Genomic DNA, 17,721 nt, shown 5'->3' on the forward strand with positions numbered 1-17,721 from the left:
TAGATGTGTATTCAATTCTCTGTATCAAAAAATATATATATATAAATATAATTTCAGTTTTTGTTATTCCTTTGAAGCTCAAAATCTGAATTGTTCATCAACTATATTAGTCCATTTTTCCACCATGATGTGCACAATGCGTGTATGTATACTCAGACATTTGCATTTTTTTAGTTGCACTCTATCTTCTAATCTGCATGTCGTATTGTCATTTCAGTACTCAAAATCTTTCTATCAGAGAGGCCATGGTAACTGATGTTTTGCTTGGAAAGAACGACAACATTGAAGGGGTTCGAACTTTCTTTGGGATGAACTTCTATGCTCCTTCTGTTATTCTTACAACTGGGACATTCATGAGTGGTAAAATTTGGGTCGGAAGAGCATCTATGCCTGCAGGGAGAGCTGGTGAGGCAGCATCTCATGGGCTGGCAGAAAATTTGCAACAGCTTGGGTTTGAAATTGATCGGCTGAAGACTGGAACTCCTGCTCGTGTTGATTGTCGTACTGTTGATTTCTCTGGATTAGAACCTCAACATGGAGATGAAGAGGTCCTCTTATCTAATCTCATTTGTAGGATCATAAGATTTAATGCTAATTTTGCATTGTTATCTTAAACAAAATGCTTGCTAGACTACCACAAAATAAGAGATTTGGATGTGGCATCACATTTGTTGCCCCAAAGGGCTTTACATGTTTCATCTCCACCCCCTCCATTCAAGGGGGAAGGGTTTACAATCTGAAACTTGGTTTATTGATATTGGGTGGAAAGTTGCATTCCTTGGACCCTTTTAGGTTCAAACCATGCTACCATGTGGAAGACTCTTGGGTTGTATAACGTGATTCACCCATTTCCAAATTCTTCTCACTTGCATACTAATTTCATGCCCTTCAAGCTTAATCAGAAGATTTGTCATTTTCCTAATCTCCCAATCCTGCAAATATATCTAGAAACAAGGTGCCCAAATCATTCTTCCACCAACCACTTCAAACAGTTGGGACACCTTTTTGTCAACTTCCAAAGTAAACAGTTTGTCTCCAAGTGTTCCTGAACAATAACTAATCTCAAACTTTATTTATTAGTATTTTGATGCATTGTTGGAACATCTTCCTTCAACCCATTTACCTAATTTTGTCCTTTCCTAATGAAGATAATTGTTGAGTGGGCCGGTTTGTTTTGTTGAGTGGGCCGGTTTGTCTTTAGTTTGTTTTTATTTAATTAGGAAGTTGTTGGGCCAAGGCCCATTAGTTTTTATTTTTTAAAGTTGTGACTGTTCAGTTTTAGTAGCCGCCCTACTAAGGGCATCCTTGTAATATCTCATCTTTAAGTTAAATATAAATATAATGAGGGGCTGGCGACTAGGGTTAACTTTCTCATAACTCTAGTTGACCTCCTACTCTTTTCTTCTTCTCCTTCCTTCTCTACTGCTGAAATCTTCACCTTCCCTCCTTTTCTCTCACAAGAAGCTTTGACTGAATCAGCAAATAGTGATTTCTACTATAATGATAAACAATTTACACAATTTGGTATCCTTATGCCCTTTTTAAAACTCATGTGGCCCATTGGACCACCCCCGTTTCCCAAGTTGGCTTGTTAGTTTAGTCCTTCCAATATTTCAGGTTGTTCACACAATATATATATTTTTCTCTCAGCATAATGTATATTATCATCTTTATGTTTCCTTTATGATGAGTATTTTCTGAAAGCAATCTTCTTTTAAACAGGTTAGCTGGTTTAGCTTTGATCCTGATTTCCACATTGAAAGGGAACAGATGTGCTGCTATTTAACACGTACCACGAAAGCCACACACCAGCTTATAAAAGAGAACTTGCATGAAACCCCAACTTATGGAGGCTGGGTTGAAGCCAAGGGACCTAGATATTGCCCTTCTATTGAAGACAAGGTATAATTAATAGTTATATTGGCCCATAGTGTCAGTTGCATGTCTGCTAATTCAAGCTCAAAGAAAAGTGATTTACCACATATTCTGCATATCCAAATAGTGTTTTTTTCTTTTTTCGGTAATGATAATTTATTTACAGAGAAGAAGAAGAAAGAGGATTTGATTGATGGGTTGCTCCATTTGTGACCTGGGTGACTGTGTACATCTGTCCCTCCCCAGACCCCGCATTGACAGGAGCCTTGTGCACTGGGTTGACCTTTATATTTTGTTGTTTATTATTAATTACATATAAATGAATCTGCTGCACTGCTGTCATTGCAACAGTTCTTGCCATCAATCAAGAGGAATAAAGCATATTGAGTTTTGTTTTCAGAAAGACGAAAGGATTACATTTAATTACTAATACCAATTTGTTTACAAATCTGCCCTGGGAGATGCTTTTTACCAACCCATAATTTGCATCCAACAGTTGTTTACCTTTGGTGACATCCACAGATTGGTCTCTATAAAGCATCTTTCTTTGATTTATTTGATGGTTACCTCTTAGAACTTCTGTTATGGGCATCCTTTAAGCAAAGACTAACTGTTTATCAATAGTAGAAGAGGCCTAAGGAATTCTAAATCAATTTAGGTCATTAACCTATTACAATCTCTAGAAAACATCTTTTTTGAATCCTTTAACTACAGAGTATTTGAACAGTCACTTCTTCGGAAACAGCCAAGTTGTACATGCATGTTTTTTACCAGCAACAGGTTGATAGGATTTAGTAATCATTACGAAGGGAGAAGATAAAGAGAATCAATACAAAACTGAAAACATCATAAAGAAGATACCCTAAGGCTATCACACTTTGTTGGATAGGCATGTTGGTCACTCAGGTATCTAGTTTGTATTTAAAAATATGCTCATGGTTTTAGAAGTCCAATTAAACTGAAATACTAGGTAGAGGGATAAAACTTCATCATTATGGAACATGTTGGGACAGTCTTCTAAGCCGGCAAGAAGGCTTAACAGTTGTCTTGGCCATTACACATGAACATGCATTGGTATGGATGCTTTAGTTTCTTCTGAGTGAAGACTCATGGTTAATCAAGTAGGAAAATAGAGATGTTGCCATAGAGTTCATCTTTTTATATATTAAATTTGTTTTTGTTGTTTGAAATGTTAGTTTATGTTTGATACTTTAAAATTTCTATAAACCATGTAATTATTAACTCTATTTGCTTTTCAGATAGTGAGATTTCAGGATAAAGATTCTCATCAGATTTTCCTTGAACCAGAGGGCCGAAATGTGCCTGAACTTTATGTGCAGGTGTGCTGCCTGAACTTTAAAAATAACTTTTTATTTCTGACTTTTTTAAGTAATGAATATTATCTCATCTTCTTTTATTCTATCCTTTACATATTTTGCTATCTTTTTCAATAGTAATATATGTTTCTTGAGTTCATCATATCCAACCACTATGTGAATGGCTTAACGCGTCTGACTTTTGGCAAAAAAAAGTCTGACTTTTGATGATTCTTGTCTATTACTCACAAAAAACTACAGAACCTTTGTTTCTACTTTGCAAATATATTTTTTATGATAGTTTTTCATTTGAAGTTTCAATTTTTAACTATAAATGATGTTATTTTTCTTCCTAAATAGGGTTTCTCAACAGGTTTACCTGAAAGGCTGCAGTTACCACTCTTGAGAACATTACCGGGCCTTGAGAACTGTTCAATGTTAAGGCCTGCTTATGCCGTAGAATATGATTTCCTGCCTGCTCATCAGTGCTCTAGATCTCTTATGACAAAGAAAATTGATGGACTCTTCTTCTCAGGCCAGATAAATGGAACAACAGGCTATGAGGAAGCTGCTGCACAGGTTTTTTTGTATCTTTTATGATGCTCTCCGTTTTTTTTTCTGTAGTCCTCAAGATTTCATCCCTTGTGTGGTGTTATTGTCTCAGTATTCTGAAAACACAAATGCACCATAACCCATAATGTCTCTTACATGTAAGCAAAGGAAGTTGTTGCTATCACCTTCGAATTTATTTTTGAGACCTATGTCTCAGCTTATGCATTCATGTGCACAGGGTATTATTTCTGGGATTAATGCAGCTAGACATTCAGATGGAAAGCCTCTCGTCATTCTTGAGAGGGAAAGCAGTTATATAGGGACCTTGATTGATGATCTGGTCACAAAAGATCTTCGGGAGCCTTACCGCATGTTGACAAGGTATTTGGGGCAAGGTGTTCCCTTTGACCATTCAATAATATTGTTCTCACTGAGTGACAAAATATGCAACTTATGTTTTTTTTATCAATAATGGCATAATTTCATTTCATTAAAGAGAAAGGGATAAGTGTACAACATAAGAAATACAGAAGTACGTGTCAGTCAATGAGAGATAAATACTCTTATCCCAATTAATCACTCATTTACAGAAGTGCCCAGAACATAGGTTCTCTCTCCACCCCTTGTTTGGCTAAAACATCAGCTAACGTGTTAGTGCAAAATTTAACCCAATTGAAGGAAATTTCCATATCTCTTGTCAACCACCAAATTTTCTTATTTTCATTGCAGTATATCCAAAACGTTGAATCCTCTCCCCGTAACCAACTTACTACCAGTTTGGAGTCACCTTCAACAACCAACTTCCTAATGTTCAGATCATTTGCTCTTTGAACACTTTCCAACAGGGCCAGCACTTCTGCTCTAAGGGAGTCCCCCTCCCCAGCTGGACCTGAGAAGAGAGCTAAAATCTTACCCTCCTCATCTCTATGAACCCCATCAATATTTGAGTTGTTACTTTTTGAATTGATGCAACTAGCTATCCATGCCATTTGCGAGGTCGACTTGGGGCAGGATCTGGTGAGTGTCAATGATTTGGCTCAAGGTCTAGATAGGTCACTATTTTAGATCGCTGTCCATAGTCTTCTTTCTGCTTTATTCCCTTGTCTTTCAGCTACTCTATCACCCACCTACTTTGGATTCATGTTTCTGTGAAATATGTTCATGAATCGCTTCAAGGATCTCTTTCATAGCTGTAAAGTGACTGATATAATAAGGGTGTGGAATGAAGTGGCTCAATCTTCCAAAGAAAAAGAAAGAAAATTGATGGAGTGGAAGCCCCCACCGAGCAATAGAATAAAGATGAACTTCGATTGTAAATCGATGGGGGATCTGGGATTGGCAGGTATTGGTGGTGTCTTCAGAAATGACTCAAGCAAATTGTTGGCTATGTACTCAGGACCTATAGGGGTACGGGATTCCTTAAATTCTGAGCTGATGGCCCTACTGCAAGGCCTAAATTTGGCAAAACAATCAAACCTTAGAAATCTGGAGGTTGAAGGGGACTCAAATCTGGTTGTTCATGGACCACAAACAAGTGCAATGTACCTTGGATCTACAGACATGTTCTGAGGAAAATATAAAGCTTGGCAAGAGACTTAAATGCCAACTTTAATTGGACAAGGACTGAAAATGGGATGGCGCACACACTAGCTAAACAAGGGGGTGGTCTATAGGCAGCAGGTGTTTTGGGCTTTATTGTAATCTTTTGGGATAAGCTTCTCAGTTCTCTGTTTCTTGGTTGAAAGGTCACCCTTTATAATGTACTTTAATCTGTCTTTTTAATAAAACCAATTTCTTCTTTCTGATTAAAAAAAAAAAAAAAAACTGAACCTCTTTTCTGGATCAACAAGATATCAATCATCACGGTTCCTCACTTACAGATACATCTATTAAAAAGGCTATTACTCAATGTTGGTCCCAGTTATCTGGGGTCTTGGGGAGGGGTGGACTGGATACAGTCCTAACCTTTGGCGTTTTTTTGCACAAATTGGCTGCTCTTCGACTGAAACTTGTGTTCTCATGCTTGACAGCCCAAGATTTTACCATTACACCAAGTAATTGGCCCCTTACATACAGCTGTTTATTATTTTAATAATTGCTACTTTGGTTTCTTTAACAAATTATTTTTTTTGTAAAACAGTTTCTTCATGCTTGATTTGAAAGGTATTGTTAAGTCACTTTAAATATTAACAAGATTACTTACATCAGAAGTAAGGGTTAACAATTTCTATTATTTTCCTAACAAGATTAACAACATAAAGGAGTCATCCCAGGCCTTTAAGACTACAAAGCTATTATATGAATTTATAATAACCACTTTATGGATCATTATTTGTCTAGTTTCGTAGTTGGTGATGTTTTTACAGATTTGATTTCTCTGTAATATTTTCCTTTTGGTGAAAAAAAAAAAAGTTCTTTGGCATTGATATTATCTATTGATTTATTGAGCCTTTAAGATTATCAATGCTAATACCATAAAAAAGGATTATCAATGCATGAATTGCAGATGCTTCATATTGTTGAATTGTTCTTTTTCCTGAATAAGATTTGATTATTTGATCTCATTAAACATTACATTGTCCTCTTAGCCGCTCAGAATATCGTCTACTTCTCCGTGCTGATAATGCTGATAGCCGTCTCACACCTCTGGGGCGAGAAATTGGTTTGATTGATGATAGACGGTGGAAACTATACCAGGATAAGCAAGCCCGTATCTTGGAAGAAAAGAAGCGATTAAAGGCTGTGAGGATTTCAGGTTATTATCATTTAGCTATATTATACTAATTGTTTTTCCTCAATTATGTTATTGAAATTAAATCAAAATGTGCAACTTGGGTAGGTTGGGTCATGTTAGGTGCCAGCCCAAGTCCAATGGTAAGATCTAAGTGGTCAACCCCATAGTAACCAGAACCCTAGGTTGACGTATCTGATTCAAATTGCAATTATGTAGTCAGGAACAGGAACTTACTGAAATGTATTCAACAAAAATTCTTGGATCATGCTCCCAAATTTTGAAGGCAGATATAAAGATAGGTGATAAATTTGTTTTTTGTGGGACAAAAGAGTAGAAAGGTTATGGTATAATGGTATTTACTGGGTAGCATTTTGCCTTCTATGCTACATAGGGTTCTCCCATGCACAGCAATTTCCTCATTCCCATCCAAATTCAAGAAATGTTTCTGTTCTTTCCTCTTTCTCTAACTCCCATTCCATAATGTGGTTTCTTGGGTCAACCTACAGACCAGAACCCAAACCTAGATGGAGTTGGATTTGGTTGGTTTAGATGGAGCTAGGTTTGATAACAATGTATAACATGTCCTAAGACTCAGTTTAAAGACCAAACTAAAATGCACATTTTGACCTGTCATCTTGAGAAGCAGGGCCCTGTTTAAGTTTTAGGATGGACCTCTTGACTTTGTTGTATGATCCAATCTTATAGGATGGATCTTGTTAACAGCTGTTACTTTTCCTATGTATAGTACCGCAGGGGTACTATTGTACTTTTACTCTTTTTTATTTTAGTTGCTGTCGCCCTAGTATATATATTAAAAAAGCTGCGCCGCCAGTAGCATCTTTGCTCTCAGTTCTCTCTTCTCTCTTCTTCTCTCTCTTTTCTCTCTTCTTCCATTCTTCTCTCCTGCATAACATGGTATCAGAGCGGGACTATCAGATCTGAAAGGAGAAGTCGAGTGAACAGTTTTTTTTTTCTTCTTCGCACCAGATTTCCAGATCTGCCGCCCTCATCTGCTGTTCGGCTGATTGAAGATCTCACACACTGAAGTAACTTTTGTTATGGTCACACCATCCGGCAGCGCACTGCAGCGCAGTCATAGGCAGCAGCACGCACAGCAGGCCGCACAGCAGCAGGCACCGCCTGGCAGCGCTGCACAGCAGCACGCACCGCCGATAATGCGCAGCACACACCGCCAGGCAGCACGCACCGCGCACACGCCCGGCACCGCACGGCAGCGGCACCATGAGCCGCGCGCACACACTGCGCGGCAGCAGCACCATGAGCCGCGCGCACGCACCCGGCAGCAGCAGCAGAGCGGGGCCCACACGACAGCTCATAGGGGTGGGCCCACCCTTATTTGGACACGTCAAGCCAACTCGCCGCCAGCTTATCTTTTCCCTTATCTCTTATCCCTTATCCCTTATCTTATTTTATCTTCTTAAGTAAGAGTTATGAGTTTTAGTTTGAGTTGGATTACCCTAGCCTAGCCGAATCCAACAAGGAACTCTCTTCTGTAATCTCCTATTTAAGGAGCTACGAATTGAAATAAAGCATTCAGTTTTCCAGCCAAGAAAAGAGTGAGGAGAGTTCGGGTGGTCTCTTGGACAAATCACCCATTCAGTTTCCGCAATAGGGTCTGCACGCAAGGGAAAGCAGGGCTTTCGCACCGTGGACCGACCCGTGACGGGATCCTACGCGCGGGACCATAACAAATTGGTATCAGAGCCAAACATCATGGGTGATATGGAGCAGCTGTCTTCCAAGGTCCACGAACTGGAACACCAACTTGTAGAAACCAGCATGGAGGTTCGTGAAGTCAGGGAAGACGTCCGGGAGATGCAACGCCTGCTGGAAGCATTCCTCTCCAACAAAGAAATGAGTTCGGAGGGAATTGCCAACACCAACAGACGCCGTCCGGACTGGGCAGAGGCATGCAGCAAACAACAGATCGCTGCCCCTACAGCCGCAGTTATTTCCAAGGATCAACGCATGGAGGATGAAATTGTGAAGTCTCCTCTTTTGGCCGGGGACAATGTCACGAACATTATTGTAGAACCTGCAGAATGCGCTCCTTTGACGAAGACAGGTGGGCTTGGCAATGTTGCTGGGGCTTTACCGAAGGCCTTGGCTCGGCGTGGACATAGAGTTATGGTTGCGGCACCACAGTATGGTAACTATGCAGAAATCCAAGAAACAGGAGTGCGCAAGAGATGTAAGGTGGAGGGGCAGGATATAGAGGTAACTTTCTCTCAAGCTTATATTGATGGCATGGATTTTGTGTTCACGGACAGGCCTATGTTTTGCAATATTGAGGAAAATATATATGGGGGAGGCCGAGAGGATATTTTAAAACGCATGATTCTCTTCGGTAAGGCAGCTCTTGAGGTTCTCTACTGTAAGCATACCCGGTGCATTCCTGTGATCCACAACATAGCACACTGGGGTCGTGGTCCAGTACGCGATTTTTGTTATGTGGATCTTCCGCAAAGCTACTTCAAACTATATGACCCAGGAGGTGGGGAACACTTCAATGTCCTTGCGGCTGGATTGAGTGGAGCAGATCATGTAGTCACTGTAAGCCATGGTTACGCCTGGGAGCTGGAAACTAAAAAAGGTGGCTGGGGTCTGCATCAAATAATCCAGCTTTATGCACGGAGATACGGGGCAGTCCCTGTTGTTCTTACTGTTGGTGGACTGAGAAATAGTGTGTAGCCATTTGATCCATTCGCAGAGTCCCAAGCCATGTATCCGAAATACGAGCTTGAGGACAAGCTCGTAGTCCGGGAGGGGTGTAATGTTATGGTCACACCATCCGGCAACGCACTGCGGCGCAGTCATAGGCAGCAGCACGCACAGCAGGCCGCGCAGCAGCAGGCACCGCCTGGCAGCGCCGCACAGCAGCACGCACCGTCGATAGCGCGCAGCACACACCGCCAAGCAGCAGCGTGCACCGCACGGCAGCACGCACCGCGCACACGCCCGGCACCGCACGGCAGCGGCACCATGGCGCGCAGCACGCACCGTGCACACGCCCGGCACCGCACGGCAGCGGCACCATGAGCCGCGTGCACGCACTGCGCGGCAGCAACACCATGATCCGCACGCACGCACCCGGCAGCAGCAGCAGAGCGGGGCCCACACGACAGCTCATAGGGGTGGACCCACCCTTATCTGGACACGTCAAGCCAACTCGCCGCCAGCTTATCTTATCCCTATTTTATCCCTTATCCCTTATCTTATTTTATCTTCTTAAGTAAGAGTTATGAGTTTTAGTTTGAGTAGGAAATTAGGAGTTTTAGTTTGAGTTGGATTACCCTAGCCTAGCTGAATCCAACAAGGAACTCTCTTCTGTAATCTCCTATTTAAGGAGCTACGAATTGAAATAAAGCATTCAGTTTTCCAGCCAAGAAAAGAGTGAGGAGAGTTCGGGTGGTCTCTTGGACAAATCACCCATTCAGTTTCCGCAATAGGGTCTGCACGCAAGGGAAAGCAGGGCTTTCGCATCGTGGACCGACCCGTGACGGGATCCTACGCACGGGACCATAACAACTTTTCTCTCTCTCTCTCTCTTACCTTTTTTTTCTGGTCGTGTTCCAGGGAAGAACCTGTACTAGGTCTGCGGATTGGATGTGAGGTGATCAGCACCTCTTTCTTTCCTTTTTTGTGGGGTCGACTGATCCCTGTGAACTGTAGGTCATGAGGACCTTTTGTGTGCTGCAACAACGGCTTTTATGATGAACTGAGGGTCAGAAAGTGACCAGTACCTCTTGCGTGCTGCAATAGCACCTTTTATGGTGAACTGAAGGTCAGAAAGTGACCAGTACTTGCTGTAACAGCAGTCCTATTGATGCGTAGGTCAAGAGATGACCTGTATGCACTGTGGCAACACTTGTGTTGAGCTTGTAAGTCAAAGGATGACCTGTTAGTGCTGTAACAGCACGTGTTTTTACAAAAGGAGGTGTGTTTCTGAAGAAAAAAAAATGTTCCCCCTCAATGTTGAATTTCTTTAAGGCTGTGTACCCCATTTAAGAGTTGTTTTTGAATCTGAAATCATGAGTGGTGAAGATTCTGCTATATCCGGTGTTTCCTCAATGCTGAATGGAATGAGTGGGGGTGTGGACCTATCCTTTCCCATGGCTGTTATTCCTCTTGATGGTTTAAATTATTTAGAGTGGTCAAGAGGGATCAAGCTGTACATCACTACAAGGGGAAAGATAGGTTATATTAATGGGAGAATCAAAGAACCACATTCTGGGAGTGCTGAATATGACAAATGGAACCAGGAAAACAGCATGGTCATGTCTTGGCTTTTAGTTTCTATGCAACCTCAAATAAGAAGGAATTTCATGTGGGCTGAAACGGCAAATGAGATGTGGGAACAAGCAAAATCAACATATTCGGAACTGCGACACTATGCAAAAATCTACCAGCTACAGGCAAAATCGTCTACTTGTAAACAGGGGGAGAGGTGTCTATCTGTGTACTACTCAGACTTGACCTCTGTCTGGAAGGAGTTAGATCATTATCAGAGTGTGGACTGAAAGTGTGATGAAGGTGCAAAACAGTACAAAAAACTTGTCTCCCAATAGAGAGTGTTTGCTTTCTTACATGGTTTGAACCCTACATATGAATCTATCAGAGTCCAGATCCTAGGTAGCAAGGATCTTCCATCAGTTCAGGAAGTTTATGCTCTTGTACAATCAGAAGAAAGCAAAAGGAATTTGATGAACAATTCTGGAGGAGATGCAGTTGTGTTGGCAGCGAAAGGGAGTGTTACTACCAGTGGGGGAAATACTTCTAAGAAGGGGGGATCTTCAGAAAAAGATGGATGACAAGGACAAATTGTGGTGTACTCATTGCCAGAAACCCCGACACATGCTGGGATCTTCATGGGAAGCCGAAATGGGCTCAAGATCTGAATAAGAAGCAAGGTTTAGATATGAATAAAAAGTTAGGACAACAAGGTACAAGAAAACACACTATGGTAAACATGGCTACTCAGGAGAATCACCCCCCCATTCATACTATGACTCAGACACATTCATCTGGATCTGACCCAAGGGAGGATATTATAAATTCCTTCCGTGACCATTTAGAGCTCTATGGTAGAGCAGTTCATCAGATGGATGCTCCTCCCTCAACTTCATTTGAGTCTACATCAGGTAGCTCTGCCACAACTTTCCATGTTGCTTCTCATAACCCTGGCACTCCCTGGATCATTGATTCTGGAGCGTCAAAACACATGACTGGTACATCCTCTTACTTTCAAACCTATCACCTTCTTTCTAGAAGAGACAAGGTGAGGCTAGCTGATGGATCATACACTACCATAACTGGTCAAGGAACCATTCTCTCCCTCTCGGCCTTATCCTCTCTGATGTTTTACATGTTCCAAAATTTCCCATTAATTTGTTCTTTGTTAGTAGTATTACTAATTCCTTAAACTGCTCAGTGACCTTTTTCCCTTCTTACTGTGTGATCCAGGATCTGGCCTCGGGGAGGACGATTGGTAGAGGATGTTTGGTTAATGAACTTTACATGCTGGAGAATAAGGCTAGTCTTCAAGTCACAGAGTCTAAGAGTCAAGTTTATCTATGGCATTGTCGTTTTGGTCATTTATCTTTTGAGTCTTTGAAAGTGGTGTTTCCAAAATTGTTTAAGTCAATGTCCGTTTCAGATTTCTCTTGTCAAACTTGTCAATTGAGTAAGCAGTGTAGAACTCCTTTTCTTTCAAAAAATAATAAATCTGAATTTCCTTTTCACATTGTTCATTTTGATGTGTTGGGCTCTGTTACTTTACCATCTGAGAGTGGCTACAAGTATTTTATTACCATTATCGATGATTATTCTAGATATACATGGGTATATCCCATGCGGACCAAAGATGAAGTACCAAAAATTATCCAAGATTTTCAGCGGATGGTCTTCACCCAATTTCAAATTGAAATCCAAATTTTTCAGTCAGATAATGCCAAAGAGTATTTTCATAGTGATTTCACGGAATTTTTTGCTTCACGTGATTCACTTCACCGTATCTCTTGTGCCCGAACACCACAACAAAATGGTGTTGCTGAAAGAAAGAACCGACACCTCCTTGAAGTGGCCCGAGGTTTACTACTCCATATGAATGTCCCAAAACACTTTTGGCTTGAGGTTGTCCTTTGTGCTACCTACCTCATCAACCGTATGCCCTCTCGTTGGTTAGAGTGCAAAGCCCCACATCAACTTCTCTTTCCTAAGGCCCCCCTTCTTTCCATTCCTCCTTGTGTGTTTGGTTGTCGTTGCTTTGTCCAAAATCTGTCACCCACTCGTGGAAAATTGGATCCTCGTGCTATTCCTTGCATATTCCTGGGGTACTCCTTCACTCAGAAGGGATACCGTTGTTTTGATCCTGTTTCTCGGAAATTCTATGTTACGTTTCCATGGATGTCTCTTTCTTTGAGAGTGAGCCTTTTTTCCCTGTTTCTCCTCAGGGGGAGAGTAGGAATGAAGAGAAACTGGTTCAGCTCCCTCCTCTTCCTAATCCTCCTTTTCGTGTCTTCTTCCGTCGTCACAAAGGCCAACCAAATTCAAGAGCTGTGGAGAATCCAGAAGTTGTACCTCCAATGCCATTAAACTCTTCGGGGGCGGATCATACTCACTCAGGTATCTTTGTTCCCATTGATGTCCCTGACCCCATTGCAATTGATACCTCTGTTGCTAATGACCTTGACCTTCCTATTGCTCACAGGAAAGGTGTTAGATCGTGCACCACTAAACACCCCATTTCCCACTTTGTTTCCTATGAAAACATTTCACCCTCTTTTTGAGCCTTTCTCACATCCATTGACAGTGTCCCTATCCCTAAGAATGTGGCAGAAGCTCTTTCAGTACCTGAATGGACAAATGCTATGAAGGAAGAAGTTAATGCCCTTCATAAAAATGGCACATGGGAATTTGTAGATCTTCCTAAGGGAAAGGGTCCAGTTGGATGTAAATGGGTGTTCACAGTCAAACATAGGGCTGATGGCACGGTGGAGAGGTATAAAACTCGTTTAGTGGCAAAGGGGTTTACGCAAGTGTACGGAGTTGATTATGTAGAGACTTTTGCACCTGTTGCCAAGATGAACTCCATTAGAGTTCTATTCTCTCTTGCTGCTAATCTTGACTGGGATCTACATCAGCTTGATATCAAGAATGCATTCTTGAATTGTGACCTTGAAGAGGAAGTTTACATGATACAACCCCCTAGTTTTCAAGCTCAAGGCAATGAACAAAAGGTGTGCAGGTTGAAGAAGTCTTTATACGGGCTGAAACAATCACCGAGAGCCTGGTTCAGTAGATTCCATGCAGCGATTCAGCAGAAAGGATACAAGCAGTGTCAATCTGATCACACATTGTTTGTGAAAAGATGAGAAGGTAAAATTGCTGCTTTGATAGTATATGTTGATGATATAATTATCACTGGCGACTGGAAGGATGAAATCCAAAAGTTGAAGAGTTCTCTTGCCACACAATTTGAAGTAAAGGATTTAGGTCCTCTAAGATACTTCCTAGGAATTGAAGTTGCCCGCTCGAAAAGGGGTATCTTCATTTCTCAAAGGAAGTATGTCCTAGATTTACTCCAGGATACAGGAAAAATGGGAGTGAAGCCAGTTGATTCCCCTATTGATCCTAACCATAAATTAGGTGACATCCAAGGTGAACCTATCAAGGATATGAAACAGTTTCAGAGACTTATAGGGAGATTGTTTTATCTTTCTATGACCTGCCCAGACATTGCTTATGCAGTTGGTGTCCTTAGCCAGTTCATGCATGCCCCTATGACCACTCATCTTGAAGCAGCAGAAAGAATCTTCCGATACCTTAAAAGTTTTCCAGGTGCTGGCTTGTTGTTTCAAAGGCACGGAATTTAAAAGTTGAAGTGTATACTGATGCAAATTGCGCAGGATCCCTAAATGACAGAAAGTCAACTAGTGGCTACTGTACCTTCATAGGAGGAAATCTAGTTACCTAGAGAAGCAAAAAGCAAGGTGTGGTAGCTAGATCCAGTGTTGAAGCTGAATATCGAGCAATGGCTCATGGAGTGGCTGAAATTATGTGGATAAAGAATATGTTGAGTGAGTTGGGTTTTCCAATGGACAGACCTATGACCCTATTTTGTGATAACAAAGTAGCCATAAACACTGCTGCTAACCCTGTGCTACATGATAGAACTAAGCACATCGAAGTCGACAAGCATTTTATCAGAGAGAAGGTTATCACAGGGGAAGTGTGTACTCCCTATGTCAGCTCTGAGGATCAACTTGAAGACATCTTTACAAAAGGACTACACCACTCACGGTATCAAGATTTATGTGACAAGTTGGGCATGATTGACATCTATGTCCCAACTTGAGGGGGAGTGTTAACAGTTGTTACTTTTCCTATGTATAGTACCGCAGGGGTACTATTGTACTTTTACTCTTTTTTATTTTAGTTGTCGCCCTAGTATATATATTAAAAAAGCTGCGCCGCCAGTAGCATCTTTGCTCTCAGTTCTCTCTTCTCTCTTCTTCCATTCTTCTCTCCTGCATAACAGATCTCTTAACAACTCCTCAATTCTTTGTTATAATTTTATCTTTTCTAATTAATAGTAACCATTACCTATCAACAAAAAAAAGGTTGGGGAGAGACCTTTTAAAGATGGTTTGGAAATTGAAACTAGGCAAATATAAAAACAGAAAGCCAAAACCAACCCCCAGTTTCCAGAAAACTGTTCAACTCATAGAATTACCTTTAACCACATGGGCTTGTGTGATAGTTGGATAAAGGTAAAAACATTAAAGAAAAGGGGGGAAATTCCAAATGGAAGGTAAGAGTATCTTGAGAGATTAGTCACCCAAGGAAAAGGAATTTCAAGTTCAAATGGCAGTCAAGGAATTCAGAAAGAAGAGATGGACAGGAAAGAAGAGGAAAGAGGTGTATGTGTATGCTCAGCCCAACTCAGCCACGGGTTGGTTTTGGAGTTTTTGGGACCAAGAGCAATATTCAAATTTTAATATATGCTCAACCTAGGACAAGGGTGGGCCTTGGCCCAACAGTTGGATTGCTCCATTCCGACCTGGGTGACCAGTGTTCAAATCTTGGAAACAGCCTCTCTGTATATGCAGGGGCAAGGCTGTGTACATCTATCCCTCTCCAGACCAGCATTGAGAGGAGCCTTGTGTGCTGGGCTCAACCTACGCCCACCCAAGTTGCATTGAATTCTTGCCTCTAGTCATTCGTCCTATAATCTCAATGTTGTACCTCCAGATATTTTTCTAAGTTAAATATTATACAGACTATTATTCATTTTTGGATGGCTGAAACTTGATTATCTTTGTCTACTTTCTAAAGGGGGAGATTTGGCTTCCGATGTTACTCGGTTGTCTGGTCAGCCTGTGAAAAATTTTTCAACATTAGAGTCTCTCCTAAAGAAACCACATACAGAATATAAAGTTCTTGATAAGCATGGTTTTGGAAATGAACTCCTGTCTCGGGTGGAGAAAGAATGTGTAGAGATTGATATCAAGTATGAAGGTTTTATTACGCGCCAGCAAATCCAACTCCAACAGGTAAGCTGATTTTTTGGTGATGAATTTCCATGAGTTTCATTTCCTTTTTCTCTTCTGGTAAAACATATCATATTGAAATTTCTCGGTTCTTGTCTACGTGTAGATTGCTCATCAACAGCATAGAGCACTTCCAGAAGACCTGGATTATTTCACAATGTCAACTTTGTCCTTGGAAGCACGTGAAAAACTTTCTAAGGTGTGTAATTGAATTATCCAATTAAGTGACAAAGTTATGTGTTATGGATCTCCTAGGAACACCTCTTGCTAGATATTAGAGAATAAATTGTGATTCCACTTTAAACGGATTAATTGAAGAAATACTATTTAAAAAGGAAAATCCATTTTAAGAATTGTCATGTCAAATTTGTTTGGTCATGCATGTCAGACACTGATCAGACCTGCTGATATTACTGCTCTCCTCATTATCACTCTCAGGTCCGACCACAGACAATAGGCCAAGCTAGCAGAGTGGGTGGTGTGAGCCCTGCTGATATTACTGCTCTCCTCATTATCCTAGAAGCCAACCGAAGGAAGGCACAAGAACAGAAGAGGCAAAAAGTGCTGATGTCTGTCATGGCTGAAACTGATCAGACCTCTAACTTCACTGCTGTTCAGACAACCTCCTAAGATGACTGGTATATCCTCAATGCCCCCTCCTCACAGGTTCTGATACACATTATTGGTTATATAGGTGATGATCAAGGGCTCCAATTTTGAATATGGACCTTGTGAAAAAGAAGCAAATGGAAGAGTTGGAAGAGTGTTATTCTTTGGGCTTATCTCTTTTGAGTGCCTTCTAGTTCTAGGAACTTACTGGCATTAGATAAGCTGCCTGTGGATGGAATATAGCTGTTGGCAACAGACAGGAACTTCCTTGCTTTCCTTCAAGAGGGGACCATTGAGATCTTTGGTTGGTCCAAAATCTGCACACCATTGAACACAAGCAAAGCTTAGAATGCATGTCTCTTTGTCTACTAGAGGAAACTGGATGGGTGAATACAAATGTTGGATGACAATGTGAAGGCATGAATGATGAATCTCCTGTTAGTATGATCAAATCTCACTAAATGTGCATGAATAATCGTTTCCTCTTTCAATAAGGCTTATGTATTTTATCTTATTCTCATTGAGCAATGCATTACATCTTCCTCTTTTTTTTTGATGATTTTTTTTTTTTGTTATTTGGTGAATATTACATTTATTTTAACTAGCTTGAGGGGAAGCAAATTTGCTGTCCATGGGCAGGCGAATGGATGGATGGATGCTTGGGGGGGGGGGCGAGCAGAGTACCTCATGGAGCTGGTTTCTTATGAGAATTCCTCAATATTGTAAGGAGATAGGTATGGGCTATTAATTTTATCTTTCTACAGTATGTTTTTACATCTCAAGACGTCAAGCACAAGCGCGGTCGTTCTATATGGCTTCTGGCGAGGATCCATCAGATGACAATTGACATCGAAAGGTTCGTGGTATATTCTATAGACATTGGTGTATGACTGTGATCGCCATGTTAATGCAGGCAAACCTACTTTAGGCTGAATTTGGCATTCTTTATTTTAAGGACTTATCTCCTTTTTGCACTTAAAACTCACTGTTCATAGGGGCATTTTAACTGCAAAAAAGAGATAAGTCTTAAAAATAAGGAATGCCAAATTCAGCCATACTCTCT

At 41.0% G+C, this 17,721-nt stretch overlaps 1 protein-coding gene across 1 annotated transcript in view; it reads left to right on the forward strand.

Moving 5' to 3' along the window:
* Nucleotides 1–17,172, forward strand: part of LOC104606684 (glucose-inhibited division family A protein) — a 59,527-nt gene extending 42,355 nt beyond the window's left edge. The window contains exons 5-13 of the mRNA XM_010272009.3: nucleotides 218–548; nucleotides 1,723–1,902; nucleotides 3,135–3,215; nucleotides 3,552–3,770; nucleotides 3,982–4,124; nucleotides 6,332–6,498; nucleotides 15,835–16,052; nucleotides 16,156–16,248; nucleotides 16,488–17,172. Of these exons, the coding sequence (XP_010270311.1) occupies nucleotides 218–548; nucleotides 1,723–1,902; nucleotides 3,135–3,215; nucleotides 3,552–3,770; nucleotides 3,982–4,124; nucleotides 6,332–6,498; nucleotides 15,835–16,052; nucleotides 16,156–16,248; nucleotides 16,488–16,679 (1,624 nt within the window). The 3' untranslated portion in view covers nucleotides 16,680–17,172. The remainder of the gene's footprint in view (nucleotides 1–217; nucleotides 549–1,722; nucleotides 1,903–3,134; nucleotides 3,216–3,551; nucleotides 3,771–3,981; nucleotides 4,125–6,331; nucleotides 6,499–15,834; nucleotides 16,053–16,155; nucleotides 16,249–16,487) is intronic.
* The last annotated feature ends 549 nt before the right edge of the window (nucleotides 17,173–17,721 follow it).

This window comes from Nelumbo nucifera, chromosome 5, assembly GCF_055504915.1.
Source record: "Nelumbo nucifera cultivar China Antique chromosome 5, China Antique-T2T, whole genome shotgun sequence".
Taxonomy (NCBI): domain Eukaryota; kingdom Viridiplantae; phylum Streptophyta; class Magnoliopsida; order Proteales; family Nelumbonaceae; genus Nelumbo; species Nelumbo nucifera.